A 27,444-nucleotide genomic window follows, 5' to 3' on the forward strand; every position below is an offset into this window, starting at 1 on the left:
GCTTGGAATATGATACCATATCATCATTCCCACTTTAGAGCTCCATCTTCTGGAGTCTTCAGTTTCTGGCTTGAAACTTGAACATACCCAATAGTTTCTCTTTTCCTTAGTACTCCAGTCCCACATTAGACTAGTGTTCAACACCCCTAGGGGTCCTCATTTGAGAAAGAGATGCTAAGAGAATGAATGAAGAATCAGTGATCCGAGGTTAGGCCTCCTCTAGGCCTCCTTTAGTTTTGTTTGGGGTAAGAACTCCCCTGTCTCAGCATACATCATAATACATTTATAATTAAATAGTCTTGAGCTACTCAAAGGTTAAGAGAGGTTAACACAGCACTCCCATGGTGAATTGAGCCCATATGCTCCTTTCTCCTAGTCTACTATGTCCCATTAGCTCTTATCAATAGAGTAATAGGAAGAATAATAGCAGACACTCAGTAAAAAGTTTACTCTAAGGTGGAATCCTAAGTCCGTGAAGATAAATCTGAGATGAGATACCTGTCCTCAGGAAGCATCCTAGTTTAAAGAAAGGATATATACATTAAGATATGTATTCAGACAGCAGAGGAAACAGCAAATGTTGTAGGGGATATGGGCAAAATGAGATATTAATGCACTGTTGGTGGAGTTGTAAACTGATTCAAACATTCTGTAGAGCAGAATGGTCAAAGGGTTTTATAAACCATGCATCCTCTTCTAGGTCAGTATCCAGAAAGAGATCAAAACCAAAAAGTTGAATTTGGAATTGAAGAGATGCCCATCAGTTGGGGAATGGCTGAAAAAATTGTGGGATGAGATTATGATGGAACACTATTGTGTAAGATATGTGTTCAGTTGTTTTTCAGTTGTGTCTGACTCTTTGTGATTCCAGTAGGGTTTTCTTGGCAGAGAAACTGGAGTGGTTTGCCATTTCCTTCTCCAGCTCATTTTACACATGAGGAAACTGAGGCAAACAGGGTTAGTGACTTCCCCAGGGTCATACAGCTAGTAAGTGTCAGAGGCCGGATTTAAATTCAGGAAGCTGAGTTTTCCTGACTTCAGGCCCAGTGCTCTGTGGCACCTAGCTGCCCATACATTAAGATAGGATAGTATTTAAAGCTGAAAGATACCCTAGGACTCTTGGGTCCTACTTCCTCATTTTATAAATGAAAGAAAGAAAAGAAAAAAAACTTGATACTCAGAGAGGCTACATAAAACTTAACCAGGGTCACACAAAGTCCTAGAAGTCAAGAACCATGTGTTTTTATCTATATAGTTTACATAGTAGGTATTTTAAAATGTTTCAGCCAGGAATGTGAGTTTGTACGTTCTCTCCAAACTATTGTAGTTGATTGGGGGTGGGGTGGGGGGCAATGAAGATTAAGTAATTTGCCCAGGGTCACAGCTAGTAAAGTGTCAAGTGTCTGAGGCCGGATTTGAACTCAGGTCCTCCTGAATCCAGGACCAGTGCTTTATCTACTGCACCACCTAGCTGCCCCTATTGTAGTTGATTTTTTTAAATTCCTGGATTTTTAAACCAACGTTTTGTCAAAGGATCAGAACCCAAATATGAGTTCCAAGATGGAAAACTAGACATTGGTGTTTGCAGGCAAGTAAAAGTTTTGCTACTCATTAGAGTAGCAAGTTTGGGTTTGGGGAAAAGAGGAGTCAAAAAGAACCAAATGAGTGGGCATCTCAAAATGTGATTTCAAGAGTCCAGTGGTAGAGAAGCCATGTGTAGTTTAAGGAATGGATTGAAAAGACTGAAGAAGTAGCCAAACAGAAGCCTGTTTAAATCGTATAAAAATGTGATTTATAGGGAGAGGAGCTGGTGAAGAAATTGGGAAGAAAATTACTGTATAAACAAGAGATGACTAGGGCCTAGCTAAGGATCTTGGCATTGGAAAGACAGGCAGAATTTAAGAGACAGTAAGTACCAAAGGGCAAAAAATCACAGGCAGGAATCTAGAGTAGCAGAAGGAGAAATTATTAGCAATCCGGTCAAATGTACTGGTGCCTGGAAAATCAAGGTGGCTAGGACCACAGAGGGCATCTAGGCTTACCTGTTCCTGAGCAGGAATCCCACAACATGCTCAACAAATCATCAGGCAGCTTCCATGAAAGATTTCCCAAGCTTAGGTGATTTAATACTTTGGAAGCAGCCTCTTCCACTTTTGGACAGTTCTGATTGTTAAGAATTATTATTTAATTGTTACTCCCCTGTAAGATGCAAGGGCTGTTTGCCTTTTTCATCTTTGTAGCCCAGATACCTGGTACTATGCTTTGCCCATAGGTAGGTGCTTACTAAATGTTTGTTTAATTGTTAGGAAGTTTTTCTTTATATGATGCCCACACACACCAAAATATTTATAGTGCCTCCTTTTGTAGTAGCAAAAACAAAAGCCTAGAAAAAAATAGGGAAGAGATTGTTGTCTTTTTAAAAATTTTGGTACCTGAGGCAGCTAGGTGGCACAGTGGATAAAGCACTGGCCCTGGATTCAGGAGTACCTGAGTTCAAATCCAGCCTCAGACACTTGACACTTACTAGCTGTGTGACCTTGGGCAAGTCACTTAACCCCCAGTGCCCCACAAAAACAAACAAATAAAAAAATGTTTTACCAAGTGATTAAGGGAAAGAATAAGGTAAAATAAAACAATATAAAAAAAATTGTGGTACCTGAATGTAATAGAATATTATGCTATCAGCAACCATATGAAAAAAAAATACTCTGAATCACTGAGAAATGCAAACTAAAACAACTATAAGGTTCTTCCTCATATCCAGGATCTGATTGACAAAGGTAGAGGAGCTCTGGAATGACAGGCATGTTAATACTCTTTTTTTTTTTTATCTTAAATTTATTTATTTATTTAGAATTGTTCCCCAAGTTACATGGATAAAGAAAGTTTCAGGGGCAGTTAGGTGGTGCAGTGGATAAAGTACTGGCCCTAGATTCAGGAGGACCTGAGTTCAAATCCGGCCTCAGACACTTGACACTTACTAGCTATGTGACACCCTGGGCAAGTCACTTAACCCTCATTGCCCCACCAAAAAGAAAGTTTCACATTTTGGGGGGGGGGTAATGAGAGTTAAGTGACTTGTCCAGGGTCACGCAGCTAGTAAGTATCAAGTGTCTGAGGCCAGATTTGAACTCAGGTACTCCTAAATCCAGGGCCAGTGCTCTATCCACTGTACCACCTAGCTGCCCCACACAGTACCCTTTTAAAGAAGCCAAGAATTGACCCAACTATCCAACCATTCTTGTTTTTTGTTTTGGTTTTGATTTTGGTGAGGCATTTGGGGTTAAGTGACTTGCCCAGGGTCACACAGCTAGTAAGTGTCTAGTGTCTGAGGCTGGATTTGAACTCAGGTCCTCCTGAATCCAGGGCCCGTGATCTATCTACTGCACCACCTAGCTGCCCCCAACCATTCTTTTTTTGTTTTGTTTTGTTTTGTTTTTTTATGGGGCAGTGGGGGTTACGTGACTCGCCCAAGGTCACACAACTAGTACGTGTCAAGTGTCTGAGGCCAGATTTGAATTCAGGAACTCCTGAATCCAGGGCCGGTGCTTTATCCACTGTGCCACCTAGCTGCCCCCCCCCAACCATTCTTAAAAGCACATTTGAACCTTATCCCAAAAGGCACTAAACTATGCATACCCTTTGACCCAGCAGCGTCACTACTAGGTCTATACTTGCCTCCTCTCCTCAAGAGAGAAATGTACTAAAAGCTTTCTAGAAGCTTTTTTTTTTTAAGCTCTTTTTTTTTTTGTTATAGCAAAAAAGAGGAAGCAATGGGTACCCATCATTTGGGGGAATAACTGGACAAATTATGTTATGTCATTGTATTGGAGTATTATTATTGCACTGTAAAAAATGAATGACCAAAGGAAAAAAATTGGCGAAACCTGGCAGGACTTAGCACACTTCTCTCCCTCTGTGTCTTGTTCACCCTATTCTCCCTGCTAGAAATGTTTTCAGGGTTAGACTAGATTCCTTCTTTGATCCCTTGCAGCCCTAGATGCAATCTGAGCCTCAAACATTCTTCATTCAGCTTTTCCTGACTATTGGGTTCAGAAGAACTGTTTTCCTCCTCTGGATGTCTGTGGTGTTTACTGTCTCTGCCTCATCTTTTGCTAATTATTATTGATATGTTTTGTTTTTACCTCATCTGTGTTCCCCTCTTGCTAACCTATATGACAAATAAGAGGAAGGGAAGGTACATTTCAGGAAACAAACACATTGAAAAACGTTAACATATTTGCAACCTTGAGAATCCAATCCTCGACTTCTTGTCTCCTGCATGCCTTGTATATATGGGGTAGTCTAGTAGTGAATTGATTGAACACTAGATCCAGAAAACAGAAGTCTCCATTGATTTGATCACTAGATGGCAGCGACATGGCCTGTGCATTTTAGGGATGTTGCTAAAGGCAACTACAGCTCCCTACAAGCCCCATACTTGTTTTTTGTTTTTTTAATCAATACCCCTTGAAGATCTTAAGGCTTCAGGGAAATTCAGGCAGCTTCTTTCCTCAAAGATGCTTGGGACTCCAGTCTAGAAAAGTATCTTTATGAAGTTGGTGGTGGTGAGGGAGAGGGCTGTCGGAGATAAAAACAAATCACCTGGCTTTCTGGAACTTATCACCAAGTTTATATTGTAGAAGGGCCACTTGTTTTGGTGCTAGATCTTACTTCTAGCTCTTTCTTAGATTCGGAAATCTGCTCTACACTTGCTGTGTGACTAATGGCAAAGTCTCTCCACCTCTTTTGGCCTTAATGTCATATGTCACAACATCACATTGATCTAGATCTTAAACTAGAGTCCATGAACTTAAAAAAAATTTTTTTTGATGACTGTATTTCAATATAGTTTCCCTTGTAATTCTATGTATTTTGTTTTATGCATTTAAAAATGTTGTTTTGCAAAGGGCTTCATAGATTTCACCAGCCTGCCAGTAGGGTCCATAACAGAGGTTAAGAACCTCTGCCCTACCTACATCTTAGGCTTCTTTGGGCTCTCATATTTCTTTGATCCTAAGATACCTTGGGAATAGATTTTACGCCATCATATTTTACAAGAAATTCAAGCCCGCTACTTGTAACTCGATATGTTGATGACACCTTGTTTGGGGGAAGAGTAAGAGACTTTAGGATTATTAAACTTCCAGGGATTCTTAGTGATGCAGATTCCTGAGAGGGAAGAGCCAGCCATCTTGTTGTTTCCTTGCACTCATATAGCCTTGTAGAAATTAGAAATGTGAAATTTATAAACAGTTGCTAGCTGAGTGAGCTTATGGGTGAATGTCAGACATCTCCCCTTCTATTCTCAGCTGTTACCAAGAAACCTCAGAGGGAGGAAATAAAGGTCCTTCCCCTTCACATTTTTCAGTACCTGGCTCTGGCTTCTACTCGACCATTTCTCCTGACCCCATGTATGCCATCTCCTTTCCTTCTTCCCCTCATGTCTTCCTGACACCAACATCTGCAGAAGAAACAGAATTGGTTTTGTCCAGAGAATTGCTTCTATCTTATATTGCTGAAAGAAAACCAGAAGAATCAAAACCCTCACTGTAATTTTGTAGATGACCTCATAATATCCTACTTGATACAAGATACCTGGTCCTCTGAGGATCCTTCTTGCTCCTATTCAATGGCAGGCCTATGTTTTTTATTGCCTGTATAATGGAATAATGAAAAAAGAGCTTAATTTAGTTCAGAGTCAGAGGTCCTGGGTTCGCCATCTACTCACTTGCTGGTGTGTTACCTTGAACAAGTCACAGCTTCTCTTGGCTTCAGCTCCCTCATCTATAAAATGAGGGGATTGGATTAAACGATTCTTAAGATCTCTTCGAGCTTGAAATCCCATGTATTTGAGGGAAGGCTTTAAGTTACTGCAGAAAGAGGTTTATTTTTTTTTCCTTTCCTGTCCTGGCTTAACTGTTTAGGAGTTTGCAGATGACTGAAGGCCAGACTTTGGTTTGGAGGTCATAAAACCCTCTAGCCACATGTGTGGGTCCAATGGCAAAATGAGGAGATTGAGAGAATGTCAGTAGTCGTACTGTCTACGTTCTGAGGGGCTAGTCATCTCGCCTCTGCTTGACCTCTGCCTCCCGAGGCAGCCCATTCTCTTGTCAGCTCTTATCGTTAGGAAGCTTTTCCCAGATCTCTGGGTCTTCCTCTTTGGGGCTCTCATCCAGCCCTTTGTGGGCAGGCAGAACAAGAGCCGGCAGATGTGCTCGGAGCCTCCTCCACAGCAGCTCTTCTCCAAGGGAAGCCTCTTCCTGTCCTTTCACTGATCTTCATACGATATGATCCCAAGGCCTGCCTCAAAGACCTGATCACCTATCTGTACACACATCACAATTTTTCAGGGTCCTTAAAATGTGGCTTGTGGAACTTGAGCTGAAGTTGTAGCTTTGGTCTGATTCTGACCAGGGTGGAAGTCAGCAGGACAAGCAGCTCCCTTTCTAGCACACCAGATTTCTGTTAATTTTATGAGTACCCATTGCTAAATAACTGTATCCATCATGTATCTGCTTTGCCATAAGAAAGTGTTGGGGTTTCCCCCCCTGATTTCTTTCTTGTTAGTCCTGAGATTCTTCTCCATCTAATTCTCTAGTGCACAGCCTAGTCTGTTTCCTCTTTCAGGATCTCAAAGTTCTAGTGCACAGAAACTTGCTTATCAACCTGCTTGGTGTTGAAAAATAAAACTTCTTCCTCTGTCTTCAGTCCCACAGAATAGTGAGAAGCTGCAGGAGAGCCCATGCATTTTTGCGTTGACGCCGAGACAAGTGGAACTGATCAGAAACTCCAGGTACATTTACCTCACTCATCACTTTCCAGCCTCCATTTAGGGTTCTCTTCCTGCCTTCTCCCTGAGTCATTTTAACTCTACAATACCCTGAGAACTAATCTGAGAAAACTGAACTATTTCATGTGGTTTCAGGCTTCTGACCTACCTTAGAAGGAAGGGATCTCTAGATGTTATTAAATATGACCTGGGGTTCTAGAGGAACTAGTTAGTAACTGTTAGTAAAGCTCCGAAGTTGATGTTGGAAAAGGAAAAGGAAAGTCACAGGCTCGTGAAGCTGGAAGGGATCTCAGAATTAACCTAATCTAATCCCTCCCCATCCCCCACTCCCACACGTGTTATAGAGGAGGAAACTGAGGCCCAGAGAGGGTGAGCAGTTTCTGACAAGGCAGTAAGTAGCAGGGCCAGAGATTCAAAGCAAGTCCGATGCCCTTTGCCCTCTCTACTGTTGACCTGCTGGTCACTCTTACAAAAGCACTGCTAAGAACTGACGACTGGCATTTTTATGGCTTTCATCTTATAAAGCACTTACCTTATAGCTATGAGGTCAATAGTATTATTATCCTCATTTACAGATGAGAAAATTTAAACTTTCTCAGGTAAAGTCAGTTGCCCAGCACCAAACTAGTAAGCATCAGAGCCAAGACAGAAGCCTAGCTCTTCTCTCCAAATCCAGCACTCTTCCCTTTAGACTACAAATGCTAATTAAAGAGGGGTCTTCAGATTAGAGCTCATTGTTGTTAGAATCACAGGATTTAATCCAAAAGGTACCTTAGGGATGCCTAGTTCAATCCCTTTGTCCTATAAAAGAGGACACTGAGGTCCACAGAGCGGGGAGTGGCTTTCTTAAAATCCCATTGGTGCTATAGCAGAACTGGGGGGTTAATCCAAGTTTTCTGATTAGAAATCCAACAGTCTTTCCAGGACGACTTACTTCCTTTTGTGATCCAGTCACAAAAGGGATTGGGTTTACCTGAAGGACAAGAGAGTAGCTGGGTATAAATCCCAGAATGATTAACTCTTTAGGCCCATTCCCGGGAAGATTCAGTATCTGAATGCAGTACTTTTGAACTGAGTCCTCAGCCTCACTGTATCATCTCTCAGTGCTATATTTTTTTTAAACAGAGGTATAAATGCTGAGAAGATACACCAAAAATAGAAATACAAACAATTTCCCCCAACACCCGAAGAAACACTCTTCTCACAGTACATTCTAATAACTATCACTCTTCTGCATGCTTTGTCTTCACTGAAACATGGCCTGGACTCTATTTTCAGAACAGTGATATTTCAGAAGTAAAGCTGAAATGACTGTTTTTGTGCCTTCTTGGGATGCCAGGTTAGATTTTGTGGGCTTGAGTCTGCATTATGGGTATATGGCTTTTTGTCCTGGACTTCTCCAAATGGTCTGGCCAGCTTCCCTGGGAGGCAGGATGCTTTTGTGTAAGAGATCAGTGTCCTGGCTGCCATGCCCTGTGTGGTAGGAGTCAGAGCCAGACTCGGGAGATCATCCTGCTTGTGCTGTTTGCCCTGTGTTTGCCAAGACAGCTTTTGGGGACAGATTTAGATGGTTCCTTCACTGAATCCAAATTCCTTCCTTATCTAGCCATCCTAAAAGCTACTCGTGCTACAATGAGCTTAGTTAATTTTTCTCTACTCCTTCCTCCGCTACTGCTTTTTTTAAAAAAACCAGTAAGGGTTGAAATGGCCCCCTAATGGCTAGGGGAAGACCCAGATTAGTCATAGAATGTCAGACTTTAGAAATACTATTATCTAGCACCATTTTATTTTTTATTTAAAAATTTTTTTTTTTTTTGCAGGGCAATGGGGGTTAAGTGACTTGCCCAGGGTCACACAGCTAGTAAGTGTCAAGTGTCTGAGGCCAGATTTGAACTCAGGTCCTCCTGAATCCAGAGCCAGTGCTTTATCCACTGCGCCACCTAGCTGTCCCATCTAGCATCATTTTAAAGAAAAAAACCTCATATACATATACATTTTCTTTGGTTGTCCAGTTGTTCACCATACCATGTAGCTTTCCCTCCATCATATACTCCGTCTCTGGGGGTGGCTCACAGCATCTTAGAGTAGGAAGGCCCCTCAAACTGATCTGTAGCCTTATGGACCATATTGCTTAAAGATTCTTCTAGCCCCTGCTTAGAGTTTAACCAGTGTCTACCTAGAATCCTGTACCTTGAGTGTTTTTTGATCATTTTTCTCATACTTGGAAATACCACCAGGAAGGAAGCAGAAAAACAAATTGGCCAGATGCTTAGTGCATTTTGAGTTCAGGGATACCCAGTAACTATGTGGAATGTACCTAGTAATTGGGAGCTGCAAAATCAAGGAAAGGAAAATAATGGAATTTTGGTTTCTCCATACTGGGGTTCCCTAACTCTTAATCTTTGAGATTGGCTTTTTTCACCTCCTTTTTACTTCTTCCAGGGATTGATAATCAAATCCAAGTCTCTTTTGCCACTATGAAAGGCACGGTAATCTGTTGCCCTTTGGCGCTACTCAAAATCCCTGTAATTCAAAGCCATGGACAGTCAAAACTGAAGCTTATTTCTGTGACTACTGGTCTCCCCTCATACCCATTTATGTCAGTGCCATCTGTCCAGTGTCCCTGTCTAACTCTTCTATACCCTTTCATTGGGCCCCTTTGAAACTCTTCATGTTAATAAACCATCCTTCCTATTAGACCTGTTCTCCCACCTCAGCCTTCCCCAAAATACTTTGTTTTCTCTTTACCTATATGTTTACTTGTTTCTCCCCAACAGATTATAAGCTCCTTGAAGGCAGAGAATGTTTTATTTTGTATTCTTAGCTCACTAGCTGGCATTCAGCAGATGTTAAATACTTGGGGATTGGACCGAATTGGTCTGTGTGAAAGCCACTCACTGAGAGAGCTCTACACATTGGACCATTGAGTGAAGGATGGGGTGCTGACCCTGAGCTCCTTCCCAGTCAGGCAGTTCCCTGTGTCTTTTGGGGGAAAAGAAAAGTAGATGCTGTCACCGCAGAGATTTGGAGCCCCTGCCCTAGAGGAGGAGCTAGGCAGGAGAGAGTTTGGTGGGTAGTATGTGTACACGTTGTACCATTAGCTGGCTGGCAAACGGCTTCACCACTTTGTGCTTCAGTTCCTTCATTTTGAAAATGGATATGACGGGCTGGTTGGGAAGAGGCACTCTGCTGTCACTTTGGGGTTCCATTGGTACTTCCAGACCGAGTTGGGCCAGAGAAGAATGTCCCTCAATAAGAACTCCACACATTGTGGGTTTATTTAAACTGTTTACATCTGCCTCATGGGTGGGTTCTAGCCTTGTGCTGTTGTAGTATGAGTTCTTTGTTATTTTGTTTTTGTTTTGTTTATTTTTTAAAGATTTGGGGGGGAACAGGGCAATGAGGGTTAAGTGACTTGCCCAGGGTCACACAGCTAGTAAATGTCAGGTGTCTGAGGCTGGATTTGAACTCGGATCCTCCTGAATCCAGGGCCAGTGCTTTATCCACTGCGCCACCTAGCTGCCCCTGTTCTTTGGTATTTTGGCTAAAGATTATCTATAATTATCTTGAACCCTATGGAAGAAGGCTACTACCTAGATTACAAGATACGAAGCAAAGAAAAATAGTATTGTAAATGTTGGCTGTATAGTATTGATGTCCTAGAATGTTCTTTCCCTTATTAGTTTCTTTCTTTTTCGTTGGATTTACTTTGCCAGGGAGTTGCAGCCTGGAGTGAAATCGGTTCAAGTGGTACTAAGGTAAGTAAGTTCTGTAGCTCTATCAAAGCCCAGAAGGCATACAAAGAGAAGAGAGTCTTAGGGAAATCCAGGAAGGACTTTGCCACAACCCCAGAAAGCTCTTTTGATAAGCAGCTCTGGTGCTGAAGCAGTGCAGGAGAGAAAGCTGGCTGCTCTCTGCAGTGGAGCTGCATCTTGCCGGCCTACAACCCACTACTGGCTTGGCTCAGAACAGCTACGTTTGTCCCATCCTGCATGGCAGGGATGGATGAAGGTCTTGGGGAGGGGGGAGCAGGTAGTATGTGCTGGTTCTGATTTCAGAACAGAATGGGAGGCTCAGTAAGAGAGGGAGGGGATCTGTGGGGGGGTGTGAAGCATCACACAGTCCTTCCTTCTGTTGCAGAATCTGCTACACAGACACTAGCTGCCCCCAGGAAGATCAGTACCCTCCTAACATCGCAGTGAAAGTCAACCACAGCTACTGCTCAGTTCCGGTAAGTCATCCCAGCCTCACGGTATTACTGTTGGTTGGGTATTTGCTAAGGAGCTGGGCCTACTGCCAGAAAGGATTGTTAATCAAGATGGGCTTGAAGGGAGGGGAAGGGGTATAGTAGATCTGATATTTAAAATTAATCATAGAGGGGCAGCTAGGTGGCGCACTGGCCCTGGATGCAGGAGGACCTGAGTTCAAATCCAGCCTCAGACACTTGACACTTACTAGCTGTGTGACCCTGGGCAAGTCACTTAACCCTCAGTGCCCTGCCAAAAATAAAATAAAATAAAATAAATCATAAAATAGCCCTGGCTGGGTGATGGTTTCATTGTTTCAAAAATTAACTACATTTCCTTTCCTTCTCCTGGATGAAATAAAGAAAAAATTCTGATTTCAGGGCTACTATCCATCAAATAAACCCGGAGTGGAGCCAAAACGGCCCTGTCGTCCCATTAATCTCACACACCTCATGTACCTATCTTCAGCAACAAACCGAATCACTGTCACCTGGGGGAATTATGGAAAGGTGAGTAATATGACCATTGGTAACATTGGACTACCCAGGACTCCTTGTTCTGTTTGCTGACTCCTTGTCTCTCTTTCCAGAGTTACTCAGTGGGTTTATACTTAGTACGGCAGCTGACCTCATCAGAACTCCTGCAGAGGTTGAAAACTATCGGAATCAAACATCCGGAACTCTGCAAAGCACTTGGTAAGCAATTGAGCTTATTCCTGACAGGGAACTGGGAAATGAGTGAGAAATCTGATGTTACACATATCATTACACGGTTCCCCTGTGCTTGCATTTGGTCTCCTACCCTAGGAGCTCTGGGATGTTTATACTTCTAAAGTCAGTTATGTTCCTGGTAGTATTATGCCTATGACACCAAGTAAACAAAGCATTGAAAATAAAGTGGAAAAACCCTGAACTTGGAATAGTCAGGAGATCTCAATTCTAGGCCTGGCTCTTGTGACCTTGGGTGAGTCTTTCCCCTCTTTGGGCCTCAGTTTTCTGATTTGTAAAATGAGGGGGTAGACTAGATAATCCCTGATCCTCATCTCCCCCTACAGTCCTCTGTAAGTCTAAGATACTGTTCCCTTTAAGCCTTTATTAAGGGAGTGAACCAAGTGATAGCATATATCACTTCTTGCTAACTTTTTTAAGGATTTTTTTTCTTTTTCTTTTTTTTCTTTTTTTTTGGTGAGGCAATTGGAGTTAAGTGACTTGCCCAGGGTCACACAGCTAGTAAGTGTCAAGTATCTGAGGTCAGACTTGAACTCAGGTCCACCTGAATCCAGGACCAATGCTCTTTCCACTGCACCACCTAGCTGCCCCTCTTGCTAACTTTTTGATTGGAATTCCTTTCTGAATTTAAGTATGTGAACAAAATGAAGAGCCCTGCAAAAAAAGTTCCTGATTTGGTGACTTTAAAATTAAAATCCGAATTTCCACCTTCAGTTCTCATGGGGATTTCTTTGGAAATCCCTCTAAGTTAGAAGGAAACTGAAATTTTGATACTTTAGAATTGTGGGAGGCTTAGATGACCTCGGGGGGTTCTTTTTTTTTCCCCTCAGGGCAGTAAGGGTTAAGGGTTAAGTGTCTTGCCCAGGGTCACACAGCTAGTAAGTGTCAAGTGTCTGAGGCCGGATTTGAACTCAGGTCCTCCTGAATCCAGGGCCTGTGCTTTATCCACTGTACCACCTAGCTGCCCCCAGGGTTCTTTTTAAGATACGGATAATATGAGGTTGAGATCATTTGGACAGGATGGGATTGAAGTTTACTTTGTGCAATCTGGAGGGAACAAATACATTTTTTGAGGAACTAGTGTAAATGGAAGACTCATCTTTCTGAGTTTAAATCTGGCTTCAAAAACTGTCTAACTGGGGCAGCTAGATGGCGCAGTGGTTAAAGCACCGGCCCTGGATTCAGGAGTACCTGAGTTCAAATCTGGCTTCAGACACTTAACACTTACTAGCTGTGTGACCCTGGGCAAGTCACTTAACCCCCATTGCCCCGCAAAAACCAAAAAAACAAAACTGTCTAACTGTGTGACCCTGGCCTTAACCCTATTTGCCTCAGTTTCCTTATCTATAAAACGAATTGGAAAAGGAAATGGCAAACCACTCCAGTATCTTTTCCAAGAAAACCTCAAATGGGGTCAGGCATGACTGAAAAACGACTGAACAACAGATCTTTCTAAAGAGGAAAATAAACCAGTTAAAGGCACATTAACCAGCATCCATTTGTAAAGAGTGTGCTAGTTACACATCATTTTTCATTAAAGCAAACCCTAAGGGCCTCTCCTTGAATCCCTGTAATTTAACATATATACCACAAAGTACTAAAACCTCTACCTTTGCTAAAATTTTATATAACTCAGAACAACCTTCCCTATCCCTTCCACAAGACTTCCCAGTTATTGAAGATGGACTCAATTTGTGAAACAGCCCAAGCTCCTTAGGGAGAAGGGCCCCACAAATAGAAGTCTGTGTCACTATGATACTAACCAGTGGTGTGACTTTGGACAAATCACTTACACTCTACCTCAGTTTCCTCATTAAAATTAAGGGTTTAGACTAAATTAACCACAGCATCTAAAATTTGGCAATAGTTTTCCTAAAATATTGCCTACAAAGTAATATGGCTTATGGTAAACAAACATGACTGAACCCGTACATCCAAATGAGAGTTGCCCCAAAGGATGCTGCCATTTTTCGGAACTATCTGGAAACTTAGCAGAAGAGTAAATTTAGAACTTGAAATAGAAACTTAGAAATTGGCCTCAGCAACTCAGTTCACCCACTGGAGACAAAATCATGGATCAGAGGATTTTAGAGCTGGAAGGGGTGTTAAAGGTCATTTAATTGGCCCCGTCCTTTTATAACTGAAGAAACTGAGGTGAAGTGAAGTGAATTGCCAGAAGTCACACAAGCCAGGTTTAAAGTCAAGGTCTCCTAATGTTAGGGCTGGCACTCCTCTAGGAGACTCAGCTGCTTTTTGGCTTTTTTACAGATACAGAAACTGAGAGAGTAGGGTCTTTGTCACCCAAGTACCTGGCCCAGGGCCTTTCATGTAGGTGCTTAATGTGTTTGGGATTTTTCTTGAATGAAGAGAGAGGAACACCCAGGTAGTGATGTACCCAAGACTAGAAGAGCCCAGGTCTCTTAACTCCTACTCGAGTATTCTTTCCATGTCCAAACAAAGCCGAGCTGCAGTGCTCAATCCAAGTGAGCAGGCCTTTGACCTTGGGATCAGATTGGAAGGCAGGCCAAAGCCATCTCAAGTTAGTGCTGTCCTTGATGACTACCTAAGGTAGAAATTCCAAAGCCACCCCTAAAAAGTTTCCATCAGCCCACAGGATGTCTTCTAACCTACACTGCACTTATTTAGAGCACTCTGCCTCCTAATGATCCAGATCTTCGAGGTGGCAGCAACATTCACGTATCTGTCTCTCACCTGCTCCTTTGCTCCCTCTCTGTCATCCCCCCACCCCCAGCACCGCCCATTCCTTTCTCCTGGCAGAAGTCTCAAACCTGCTTCCACAAGCCCATGTTGCTGTGACTCAGGCTCACTGCTGGGAGCTCCTCAACATGATGGAGATTAATCTATGTACCAGCCACTGGTTTGGTGTAGCCTTTGCAGTTGGCTTCACGTTAAAAGAGGCCTATGGGGGAAGATACATTATCTTCATTTCCCTGGCCTTGAGTATGGTGTGACAAGCAGATGGCACAGACTGCCTGCTCTACAAAATCTGCTGTAGCAGTTGTAGGGCTTTGGGAAAGATGAAACCCATGGCTCCTTTAAGAACAGGAGGCAGCGTGATATGTGGCAGGAGGATTGCTGACCTCAGAGCTGCTTATAGTAAGGCTAACCTTGTGGCTCTAGCTCTACCACTGACTGGGGGACCTTGTACAGATCACTCCATCTCTGTGAGCTTCAGCATAAAGAGTTTGGACAAGATGGTCTTCAAGATCCTTTCCAGCTTTGACATGTGACCTCCATAAGCTCTTCCTGATCAGCTTTCTGGCACGAGACAAAAGCCCACCTCTCCAATCCACTTGTTAGTAGCCAAGAAAGGAAACTGGCTGCCACCCAAATCAGGCTGGTTTTGGCCTATAAGCATTGGCCAAGAGAGTTAGGAGATGCCTGTGGGACTGAAGGAGCAGGGAGACGTTGTTGACTCTAGTGACAGATGAACTGAAGAGTTAGCTTGCTGTACCCTAGAAAGAGGACTGGCCTTGGACTAAGGGCTGGGGGTCTGAACCCCACCTCTCCTGTTACTCCCTATATGACCTGGGCCAATTCACTTTACCTCTTACACCTGTTTCCTTAACCGTGTAAAATGAAAGGGTTGGACTTCAATGACCTCTGAGGGCCCTTCTAGTTCTCAATCTGTGGCTATTTCTGAATTAGGAAGGTCCTCCTTGGGAACCCAGTACTGCACCTCAAATTGTAGTATACTGACTGTTATCCAGCTGAAGGTTTACAAAGCTATCACAGCTCACGGCACCTATTGTGTTACTTAATCATAGACTGAAGAAATTTAGGGCTCTGGACCATTCTAATTTTTCCTAAACCTCCAGCCTTGCCAGTCTAATTAATTTCCTTCCACAGACCTAATCAAGTTCTTCTGCCTGAATTCCAGTGTTGTTCTACACTAGCAATCAGGATTTCTTTTCCTTTGGTGTAACAGGAATCCTCTGGCCACAGTTTCCTTATCTGTAAAAAGGAGGGGATTGGACTAGATGATCCCTAGCATCATTTCCAACTCTAAAGCCCATGACATGTCCTTCTTTGTCTGTCTTCTGTCTTCAGCCACAGTCTTACATTGGGTGAGTTCAGGGTTACTTTAAAAAGGGTACTCTCTCTTCAAGTGATCATAAAAAAGAGAAAAGGACCCACATGTACAAAAATATTTATAGCAGCTCTTTTCATGGTGGCAAAGAACTGGAAATTGAAGTGATTCCCATCAATTGGGGAATGAGTGAACAAGTTGTGGTATGAATGTAATGGAATACTTTTGTGCTATAAGAAATGATGAGCCGGTGGATTTCAGAAAAACTTGGAAAGAGTTACATGAATTGATACTGAGTGAAGTGAGTAGAAGCAAGAGAACACTGTACACAGTAACAGCAACATTGTGGTATGATCAGCTGTGATAGACCTAATTCTTCTTAGCATTACAGTGACAATTCCAAAAGACTCATGATGGAAATGCTCTCCACATCCAGAAAAAGAACTATGGTATCTGAATATAGATGGAAGCATACTATTTTCACCTTTTTAGTGTGTTTTTGTCTCTCCTCTCCTCTCCGTCCTTCCTTGGCAATGAGGATTAAGTGACTTGCCCAGGTTCACACAGCTAGTAAATGTCAAGTGTCTTGAGGCTGGATTTGAACTCAGGTCCTCCTGAATCCAAGGCCAGTGCTTTATCCACTGCGCCCACCTAGCTACCCCTGATTCTTCTTTTTTACAACATGACTGATGTGGAAATATGTTTAACATGATTTTATATATATTTATGTGTGTGTGTGTGTGTGTGTGTATGTATATGTGTGTGTATATATATATATATATATACACATGTGTATGTATATGTATGTATATATATATAATATATACATATACACATAAAACTTTTAAGAGAAAAGGGTATTCTCTGCCCAAAATACATTTCCCATCATATCCTCATTATTTACCATTCTTTTAATTTCCAGAGAGCCTTTCACTCCACAGTGAAATATCATACTGAAAGTGCAAATATTCCAGGGTAATATAACAAGACTTGAGTTAAATCTTAGCGCAAATTTACATCAGAGTCCTTCCTAAGAACAGATTTGCTAAGGGAATAGAAGACAACTGTTAAAATAGATAAAGCAGTAGTTTTCTGGGAGACTTAGTCTGGGTCTGGCCACAGTACAGTGGACTTCTGGCTGAAGCCTAGCCAGGTATTTAGAGGAACATTCTAGAGTATCCTCTACCCAGTGCAGGAATCCCTTCTATAGTATCCCTAGCAGGTAAACAGTTATAAAGACAGCTCATTACCCATCAAACACAGTTGTGTCTGTTGTTGGACACCTCTGATTGTTAGAAAGTTCTTTGTACAGAGGCACTTTTTTTTTTTCAAATTAAAATTTTCCCCCCCCACAAAGATCCACTTTCTCTCCCTTTCCCCTCTTCCCTTCTGCTCCCTACCCCCTATATTGAGAAAGCAAGAAAAACATAGCCCTTGTTACAGATCTGTACAGTTACACAAAACCCTGCATTGGCCATATCCAAAAATATGTCTCTATTTGCATTCAGTGTATCAACTCTCTATCTGGAGATGGGTTAGCATGTCTCATTATAAACTCAGTGGAATTGTTGGTCATTGGGTCAAGTTCCTAAGTCTTTCAAAGATGTTCGTCTTTACAGTGTTGTTGTTATTGTATAGATTGTTCTCCACATTCTCTTTACTCTGCCGTCAATTCATACAAGTCTTCCCAGGTTTCTCTGAAACCATCCTCTTCAACATTTCTTATAGGACAATAGTATTTTATCACATTCATTCACCATGACTCATTCAGTCATTCCCCAGTTGATTGGGTACTCCCTCAGTTTCTAGTTCTTTGCTTTTGCAAAAATAACTAGTATAAATATTTTTGAAGATATGGGTTCCCTTCCTCTTTCTTTGATCTCTTTGAGGTATAGACCTACTAGTAGTATCCCTGGGCCAAAGGGGTATACATAGTTTAATAGCTTTTGGGGGCATAGTTCCAATTTACTTTTCAGAATGGCTGAGCCAGTTCACAGTTTCACCAATAGTGCATTGATATACCTGTTTTTCCACAGCCCCTCTAGCATTTGTCATTTCCCTTTTTTTTTTTAATCAGCTTTGATAATTTGAAGGGTATGAGGTGGAAATTGAAAATCGTTCAACTTGCATTTCTCTAATTAGTGATTTAGAGTATTTTTTAAAAAATATCTGTTGATAGCTTGGATTTCTTCTGACTGTTAATTTCGTTTGACTTCTTGGGGGGATGACTTTTATTTTTATATTTGAGTCAATTCCCCATATAGTTTAGAAATTACATCTTTATCAGAGAAACTTGTAAAGATTTTTCCCCCATTCACCCTTTTTCTTATTTTAACTGCATTGGTTTTGTTTTTGTAAAAACCTTTAAAATTGTATGTAAATTACCATTTTCCCTTATATAATCCTTTTTTATCTCTTGTTTTGTTATGAACTCCTCCTCTATCCAGATATTTGACGGGTAATTTCTTGCTTACTTCATTACTCTAATTGATTTATGCCATCTTTATGTCTGTTGTATATCCATTTTGAGCATATCTTGGTATATACCATGTGGTGAGATGTTGGATCTATACCCAGTTTCTGCCAGACTACTTTCCAAGTTTTCCTAAAAGTTTCTGTCAGTTAGTAAGCTCTTGCCTCAGTGGCTGGGAACTGTGTATTTATCAAACACAAAAGTTACTGTGCTTGTTTTTTTTCTCTATGTGATGTACCTAATCTAGTCTGCTCATAACCAGAGAGGCACGTTTGGACTCACTACCCTCTGAGATAGCACTGTATAAGTCTGTTCCTTCATATTGCAACCCACTAGAATGATCATTTCTGAGCTAAATCTTCTCTTCTTCAGGTTTATCTATTTTTGTCAGTCTTTTTTTATAAGTAATTTTCTCATTCCGGAGTCTCAGAACTTAGCTTTCTCTCTCTAATTATGTTTATATAATCAACTTCCTACTCTTTGGGACAGCCTATGATGGTATAGCCTTCCCCTATTAACTTAGCTTAGCTTAGCTGTTCTACCAAGGTGGAGTCAGAAGACCTGGGTTTCAGACCTTGATTCTGTGAAACAACAATAACTTGAAAGCATTTATGTAACATCCTTCCATATGTTACCTGTGAGGTAAGGGCTATTATTATCTCCATTTTATAGATAAGAAAACTGATACTGAGAGGTTCAGTGATTTGCCCCAGGTCATACAACTGCTAAATGCCTCCAAATTTGAACTTAGGTATTCTTGCAACCAGGCTCAGCACTGGCATCCTATCTCTAAATTGGGGGTGATAATACTTGTACCACCCACCTCATCCTGGTGGTTGTAAGGATCTAGTAAGATGATGTAGGGAGAATCTTAGGTGATGGAGCCACAGTGCACACAGGCTCAAAGGTACATTCCAGCCCAGTGGCTTACAAGGTCCCCTTGACCTTGCTATGGGTTTCTACAAATTATGCGAATGGGGGCCCCACTGAGCACTGGAATGTTGGAGGTGGGAGGGGTCACGATCCCAAGCTACTCTCCAGTGGACAGACTCAGCAACCCTAGGTTTTTTGTCTTGTTTTTCGGAATAACGGTAGTTCCTGTGTATGTAAGTGGTAGTTTGCATTTGTAGATACTCTTATTTGATTCCCACAACTATTCTGGGGCCCAAATAGCTCAAGTCATAGTATCTTACCGTACAGCTGAGGAAGGTGAGGCTGTGATTTGCCAGATACCACATAGCTAATGAGTGAAAAAACTGGGTTTAGAACTCAGGATTCTGACTCTGTTGCAGGGTACTGGAGTGCCAGGCTGTGGAAGTTGTGATGTGTTTATTATTCAAATATACTCAGTACATAAGTCTATGGACTATAAAATAAAGGAACTGGTTATCTTACTGTTTGCATCATATGCAAATAATACTGATCATGATGTTCTTAAAATAATGCTTTTGTCTGGCTGTCCTTTGACAGTCAGAGAGAAGCAATTAAATAGCAGTGTGCTCTGAGACAGAAGCTTTGGCTCTCTTTTATCATCTACCACTGACTCTTTGGTGGTCAAACACTTTGAGACTCAGTCTTTTCTCCTTAATCAAACCATCTACCAGAATTTTCCCCAAGTCATCTCTCCCTCTACCATCTTCTTCCTTAAGAGTTGTCAGAAAACAGTGGCAAAGGTAGTAGTTATTCATTCAGCTTTAAGGGAAAACTGAGTAATTAGTTCCCAAAGCTCGGTGAATTGACTTTCCGAGGTAAAAGTGTCAGAAGCATAATTGGATCCTTTCTTTATTGTCCCTGCCCTTAAGAAGCTTACAGTGTCTCCTTGTTTGTGTATCTCCCTTTAACATGAAGCACAGTACATGGTAGAGGCTTAATAATGAATGAATTGTAACCCAGCTTTTAGAATGCCTCCAGAAATACACAGAATTTGTATAAAGAATTGGTAGGTTCATAAGTAGATGTTAGCTTGTTCTACAACAGATACAGTTTTTGAAAGAGAAAACAAAAACTAAAGATAATCAATCAAACTCAGAGAAATGCAAAATAAAATATCCTTGAAGAATTGCATACCAATCTGGAAGTACATGAATGAATTACAAAATTAAGCATCTCCTTTGACCCAAAAATCTTGCTATTATGTCCTAAAAGATGTTATTAAAAGAGGGAGGGGGGACTATCCATAAAAATACTCATAAGTGCTTTTCTATATAATGGTAAAATACTATAAAGCTCCTATGTGTCCAACAGTTGAATGTCTGAACAAATTGTTATCAGTGTAATGGTATATTATTGCCTTGTTTAAAATGACATATGAGAGGGGCAGCTAGGTGACATAGTGGATAAAGCACTGGCCCTTGGATTCAGGAGGACCTGAGAGTTCAAATCCAGCCTCAGAAACTTGACACTTAACTAGCTCTGTGACCCTGGGCAAGTCACTTAACCCTCATTGCCCTGCAAAAAAACCCAAAAGAAAACTAAAAACTAAAATGAAATGAAATGTGAAAAGACTTACAAATTAGAGAAATAGACACGCTACTATTAAAAACAACATTAGGAAGGAATACAGAGTAAAAGGGTGGGTTTTTTTCTATTGAAGTTTTTATTTTTCAGTAACATTTTTAATGGATGTGCTTTTTGTTTAGATACATAATTCAGACCAGTTACCTGTACTATTTGGATACCTCATTGTTTTAAATCTGTTTTTTGCTTAACTTCAGTCATTGCTTTAATTCTCTTCACTTTTTGTGTACATACACATTGAAGGTCTTGTTGCCACACAAATAATAAAAGTATTTTTAAAAGATGCTTCTAGAAAATGACTTTCTTTTCAGCCTAAGTTTCTAGGTTGTAGGTATGTTAGATTTGACAATACCACGGCTTTTAAATGAGGTATTTTCCTTTCCATATATCCCTTCTCTTCCTACCTTCCATGGAAGCTCATATTCGTTTCTTTTCTACACTTGGGTGTTGTCATATACTCCAGACCTATCTTGTGTGTTCTGTCCATAATGGAGTATTTAAAATTCTCATCTATACTTAATTCTGCCTGGTGATCACCACTTGTGTTAGATCTAAGCTGCCCACTGGGCAAACTCTTGCCAGGTTCTCTCTCATGGTCCAGTACAGCTTGAAAGATTTACAGAAGCCATTCTGAGACTTGCCTGAATCTCACCTGACCTACTAGGTGTTCTGTTCTAGAACCTATGCCATTTAGCATTTGATGGCTCCTTTGGGCTGTATGAAGATCTGTTTATCAACAGCCTTTCTCTCTCCCTCCCCACTCCCCTTATTTAGAGTTTCTGGTCAGGCTCATGTACACAGCTAGCCATTAGCCTAGTCCTGAACTTTGAGATAGAAATGTGAACCCCTTTGACACTGTTCTTTCTTGGGAGCTCTGTCTTATCTGGAGGTAGTAGGCAGGGGTTGGGGCCCTGTTGAAGAACAAACAAATGGGGAGAGGTTAGGAAGTTCTCCCTTCCCCAAATTCCCCCAAAGGGACTAGAGGAATTCACTGCCCACAGTTCTAATCTTGCATCTGCCATATGGAAAACTGGTAATTAGGGGGCATATGAAGATCACAGGCTAGGGGCATAACATTCTGCTCAGTTCATTTCATTTCCTAGAGTGGGTAAAAGGTGCCAGTGCCTACTCTTTCAACCTTTGTTGGCCTCCTTTTGTCTCTTCAGTCAAAGAGAAGTTGCGCCTTGATCCTGACAGTGAAATTGCTACCACAGGTGTCCGAGTGTCTCTCATCTGTCCGGTAAGTCAGAGCAAAACCTTCTGTGCCTCTTGGCTGGAGGGTCCAATTTTCTCACCCCAGATAAATCAAGGAAAAAACAGTCTCCTAGCCTTTAGGCCTTCTCTCATCTTGTAGCCTGTCTCTTTTGGTAGGGGCAGGTAAATTCTTAGCAGCCATTTCTGGACTTAGAGCCTCAGTGCTGCTCTCTTCGTCCTCAGTCATTTGACTAACCCATTGGAATTGATCAAGTAAAAGACACTGTAGGGATTATAAAGGAAGACCTGGACCCTGCCCTGAAAGAACTTATAGTATCACTGCGGGTGGGGTGACAACATGAAAAAAAACAAATCTTAGTAATTTTAAACTGTCTATAGTTAAGCAAAAGACTAATTCAAAGAATAAGCTTAGTGTTCAGAGGATTGGAATAGTTGGGGAAGAGGTAGGACTGAAGTTAGATTTGCCTCCCTTTGAGTGACTCACTGGATGGATCTCTCTGTGCTTTAGAGTTCCACTGTCAGAGAAAGGACTGGATTGCTAGCCCAATTCTCTCTCTCCTAACTGCTCCCTCACTTTGGATGTCTCCATGTCTGGTCTATAGCTAGTAAAGATGCGACTCTCCATGCCTTGTCGGGCTGAGACCTGTGCCCACCTGCAGTGCTTCGATGCAGTATTCTACCTCCAGATGAATGAGAAGAAACCTACCTGGATGTGTCCTGTGTGTGACAAACCAGCCCCCTATGACCAGCTGATAATAGATGGGTGAGTCTGCCTGGTGGGGTGCTGATGACCTCATCGCTTTAGGATTGTCTGTATTCACACTAATATTTCAGTTTTACATTTTACCTATCTTTGTTGGTTGTAAATGTGAAAGGCCGTGCCTGCCAGGACCAGTTATTTCTTTTTCCTTCTTTACTACATCACTCATATATTTTTTTTTTTTTTAAGTGAGGCAATGGGGGTTAAGTGACTTGCCCAGGGTCACACAGCTAGTAAGTGTTAAGTGTCTGAGGCCAGATTTGAATTCAGGTCCTCCTGAATCCAGGGCCGGTGCTCTATCCACTGCGCCACCTAGCTGCCCCATCATTAATATCGTAATAGAGCTGACCTTACGTCAGCCTTATAAATGGTGTGGTGAGACTACATGATTTGAGAATCGAAGGAGAGGGGTTTGAATCCTGTGTTTGATATTTCCAACCATAACTGACCTTGAGCAAGTTGTTTCCCCTCTCTGGGCCCCCAATTCCTCCTTCATTAAATGAAAGCTAAATTAGATGCTTGATCACTAAGGTTTCTCCTAGCTTTAAATTTTGTGATCAGCCTTCACTATGGCATTCCAATGGAAGATATGGTCTGTGGCCTAGAAACAAAATATAGTTCAATTCCATTTTAAAAACATTTGTTAAGTACCTACTGTGTGCAAGAAGCAAGAGGCCTCTGAGAAGGGAAGAGTGAAGAAGTACATTCCAAACATGGATGATCATGCCTACGTTCAGGGGCCGAGTGGTAGAAGAAAGAAAATTGCACATTGGGAAATCATTAGCCAAACCAGTTTGACTTGCAGTTATATGTAAAGGGGACTACTGGGAAATAAGTAGCTTGATTCTGTTAGGTTTCAAGTGTCATGCAGAGAATTTTGTATTTTATCCTTTTTGGTTTTTTATGGGACAATGAGGGTTACACAGGGTCACACAGCTAGTAAGTGTCAAGTGTCTGAGGCCGGATTTGAACTCGGGTCCTCCTGAATCCAGGGCCGGTGCTCTATTCACTGTACCACCTAGCTGCCCTTTTCCCCTTTTAAAAGCAACAGATAGGGAGCTCCTCTAGCTTCTTGAGCAGGGAATGACACGGTCAGATGTGCACTTTTAGGAAGATTCCTTTGACAGCTCTGTGAAGGATTAATCAGAGATGGGAGAGACAGAAAGCAGAAAAATTGGGGGGAGTATTGTATTAATTTAGGCAAGAGGTGAAGTCTTAAACTTAAGAGCTCTATGGGAATAGAGAGAAGGGTGTGGATGTAGAAGATGTGAGATAGCATCTTAATGATGCTTAGCAATTGATTAATTGTGTGTATTAGGGGTGGAGTTGAAAGAAATAGAGAAACTTGGGTAAATAGAAGTATGGTGGTACCTTCAACAAAAATAGGGAAATTAGGAGGAGGAAGAGGCTTGGCAAGGAAATAAGTATTTCTTTTTTGGACTTAGTGAGTTTGAAACTGCCTGCAGAGCATTCATCCAGGTAGAGATTGTTAACCTGGGACTAGAACTTGGGACTTCATTAGGACTTGATATAAGAAATGGGAGTCCCCTGCACTAGGGATGATGATTGAGTCCTTGGACTCTGATGATCTTATCAATAGACAGAGTGTAAAGGAGGGAACAAGCCACAGAGCCTATCTCTAGGAAATACCTTTGTTCAGGAGCATTAGATGGATGGATACTGACCCAGTACAGGAGATTTAGGAGGGGAGAGGTGGGGCAGATGGGAGGGAAAGCAAAGGAGAAAGGGAGCGAGGGCAAGAAAGCATCCTTCTTAGATGGGGCAGGGATCTGACAGTGTCAGAAACTATGGAGAAGTCAAATAGGGGTGAGGCCTGAAGAAAGGCCATCAAATCTACCAGTGTAAAAAAACCTTGGAAATAGAAAGCATAGCTTTTGCCAGAGGCTATTGTCAAAAGCCAGATTGCATGGGTTTGAGAAATGGTTGGGGAGAAGGAACTGAAGGCAGTCAGTGTTCTCTGTATGACTTTCAATGAAAAGAGGGAGAAGAGCTGGAGCCACTGATAGTTTGAGGGGGTGACAGGGTTGGGAAAAGATATTTTCAGATCCATGTTCTCTTCCTCCCACCTCCCCTACCTGCCACCCCACCCCCCACTTTGAGAAAAGAAGAAAAACAAACCCCTGTTATAAACATTTATAGTCAAGCAAAACACATTCCTACATTGGCCATGTTCTGCTCCCAGGCAGGTCTCCATCTGCATTCTTGAGTCCATCACCTCTCTAATGGAGTGAGTAGCACATTTCATCACAAGTCTTCTGGAATTGGGGTTGGTTATAGTGTTGTTCAGAGTTTCTAAGTCTTTCAGAGTTTACAATATTATTGTCATTGTATACGTTGTTCTCCTGGTTCTACTCACCTTATCTTGTATCAGTTCATACAAGTCAGGTGAAGGTATTTTTAAGGCTGAGGTAAAACTGGTCATGTTTTTAGGTTATAGGGCGAGAGCTGATGGTTAAGGAGAGATTGAAGATGGAAGAGAGGCTATGGGCCTAAGAGCACAAATAAAGGGATTGGCCGTGGTTAGGAGACAGCCTAACCTCTCCACCTCTTTGGAGGTGCATGATAAGCAATATACACCAGTTCCATGAGGTAGCTAGGTCAGAGATTATCTCCCTTTTGCTGAAAAGGAAACTGAGGTTGAAGGACGTGAAATGACATTTCTGTGGTCACATAATTACTGAGATAACATACAAGGTGGCATTATTTTTTTTCCTTGTAGGCTCCCCATAGGCTTCCTTCTGCATGTGATGTGGAATATACAATAAGCTGCAAGAGAAAGGGTAGGCTTCCTAGGTTAAGAAGTGGAGGGCATTCAGGGCAGGAGCCTACCATGTGCAAAAGCAGAGAAAGCAGAAAGCTTATAGGTATTATGTGGTGAACAGTGATGCTCTCTCTTTGATTCTAGGGGAAGAATGTGAACATGGGCCTGGCTATGCCAGTGTTGAAGACTTGAATGATCAAAGCAGATGTCCCATGTTGGGGAGACATTGGGAGAAAAGGTTGGCTACGTAGGGAAGGGTCATAATTATGCAGAACCTTGAGATGAATTTACACCGTGGCCTAAGATCTACAAAACATTTTTGCACAATAACTACTAATATTATCTTCATTTTGCAGATGAGGAAATTGAACCTCTGAGAGAATAAGTAACTTAAAGCATCTCAAAATTAAAAGCTGGAAGGCTCTTTAGAAATCATAAGAGTTCAGCTTCGTGGAGAGGGAAGGTGACTTGTCCTAATCAGCTCAGGGAGCCAGAAAGGAGGTGGGACTTGAATGCAGGTCTTATGACTCTTTCTACTGTTCCATTGCCAGATGCCCAGAAACACTCACCATAGAGAAGTGCCAGAAGACAAGGCCCTCAGTCAGGTGGAAGAGAGCCAGGTGTCATGGGGCTTAACTGCCATCTCTGTTACTGGCTGGTGGATTGCTTGAGCTCAGGAGTTCTGAGCCTACTTCAGGGGGAGGAATCTGAAGCAGAGCAGAACTTCTGTGCCCCGCAATACCTGGGATCAGTCCTAAGCGTGACTTGAATGTGATAGGGATAATCAATCTCAAAGAAACAAAATGGAGAACCATGGCACATAAAACTAAATGGCATATGATGAAATGCTGGGTAGTAAAGTGTACAGGCTCTAGGTGATACAGGGGCCCAAGGCGGGAGGGGGAGATAATGGCATGGATGCAGCAGTTGGGTCTTTACAGAAGAGATGAGCCTTGATCTGAGTCTTGGAGAGGCAGAATTTGGGTGGAGAATGGATGATGGAACACCCTAACTAGAGCTGTGAGGATAGGAATGAATCTGATCCTTGTGAGGACCAATGCTTGGGCATGACTGGTCTTTGCCAGCAGGCCAAGTGAGATGAGATGGTGACTGGTTTTATAGCCCCCCTTGTTCTTTCTGGGCTAGCTACCATATTATCTTTTACTGTTGGCTGTTTCAAGAATGCCGAATTACTTCTCTGCTATGGCCTTCTCCTGAGGTCAGAGTTTTGGACTGAAGTCAGATGACCAGAGTTCTGATCTGACCCAGGGGCATGCAAAAAAAATGGAATTTGGATCCAACAGACATTCTCCACAAATTGGAATCTCCACACATTCATCTTCTAAACAGATAAAAATTAACCGTGACAAATGGAAAGTCTTATACATGAGTTTTAAAAAATCACCTCTACAAGTACAGGAACTGGTAAAGATGACTAGATGTCAGTTCATGTTAAAAGGAACTGGGGCTTGTGGAACTTAAACTAAGGGTGATGAGCCAAAAAGCTCATGTGATTTAGGCTACGTTAATAGAAGCCCAGTGTCAAGAGAAGGAAGCCTTGTTCGTTTCTGGGTGCCATGTTTTAAGGCTATTTCAATCAGCTGGAACTAGGCATACTTAGTCTAGAGATGAAGGCATGGGGTGCACATCGTATTTCTTCAAGTGTTTGAGGGGCTATTTGGTACAAGGAAGGAATAGACTTATTCTGCTTGGTCTCATAAATAAGAAATAGGATCAGTGGATGCAGGTTGCAGTTTTCCCCTCATTCTTAAGTGAAATCAGAGCTGTTGAAAAGTAGAATCAGCAAATCAATCAGCAATTATGTATTAAGCCTCTGCTATGTGCCAGGCACTATATGGAGATACAAATACAAAGAAT

At 41.9% G+C, this 27,444-nt stretch overlaps 1 protein-coding gene across 2 annotated transcripts in view; it reads left to right on the plus strand.

The window, feature by feature from the left end:
* PIAS4 (protein inhibitor of activated STAT 4) overlaps positions 1-27,444 on the plus strand; it is a 53,252-nt gene that overhangs the window by 12,850 nt on the left and 12,958 nt on the right. For both annotated transcript variants that reach the window (XM_043975300.1, XM_043975301.1), the window contains exons 3-9: positions 6,712-6,796; positions 10,510-10,551; positions 10,934-11,024; positions 11,421-11,549; positions 11,630-11,735; positions 21,976-22,049; positions 22,627-22,787. In XM_043975300.1, the coding sequence (XP_043831235.1) occupies positions 6,712-6,796; positions 10,510-10,551; positions 10,934-11,024; positions 11,421-11,549; positions 11,630-11,735; positions 21,976-22,049; positions 22,627-22,787 (688 nt within the window). The remainder of the gene's footprint in view (positions 1-6,711; positions 6,797-10,509; positions 10,552-10,933; positions 11,025-11,420; positions 11,550-11,629; positions 11,736-21,975; positions 22,050-22,626; positions 22,788-27,444) is intronic.

This window comes from Dromiciops gliroides, chromosome 1 (assembly GCF_019393635.1).
Source record: "Dromiciops gliroides isolate mDroGli1 chromosome 1, mDroGli1.pri, whole genome shotgun sequence".
In the NCBI taxonomy this organism is placed as follows: Eukaryota; Metazoa; Chordata; class Mammalia; order Microbiotheria; family Microbiotheriidae; genus Dromiciops; species Dromiciops gliroides.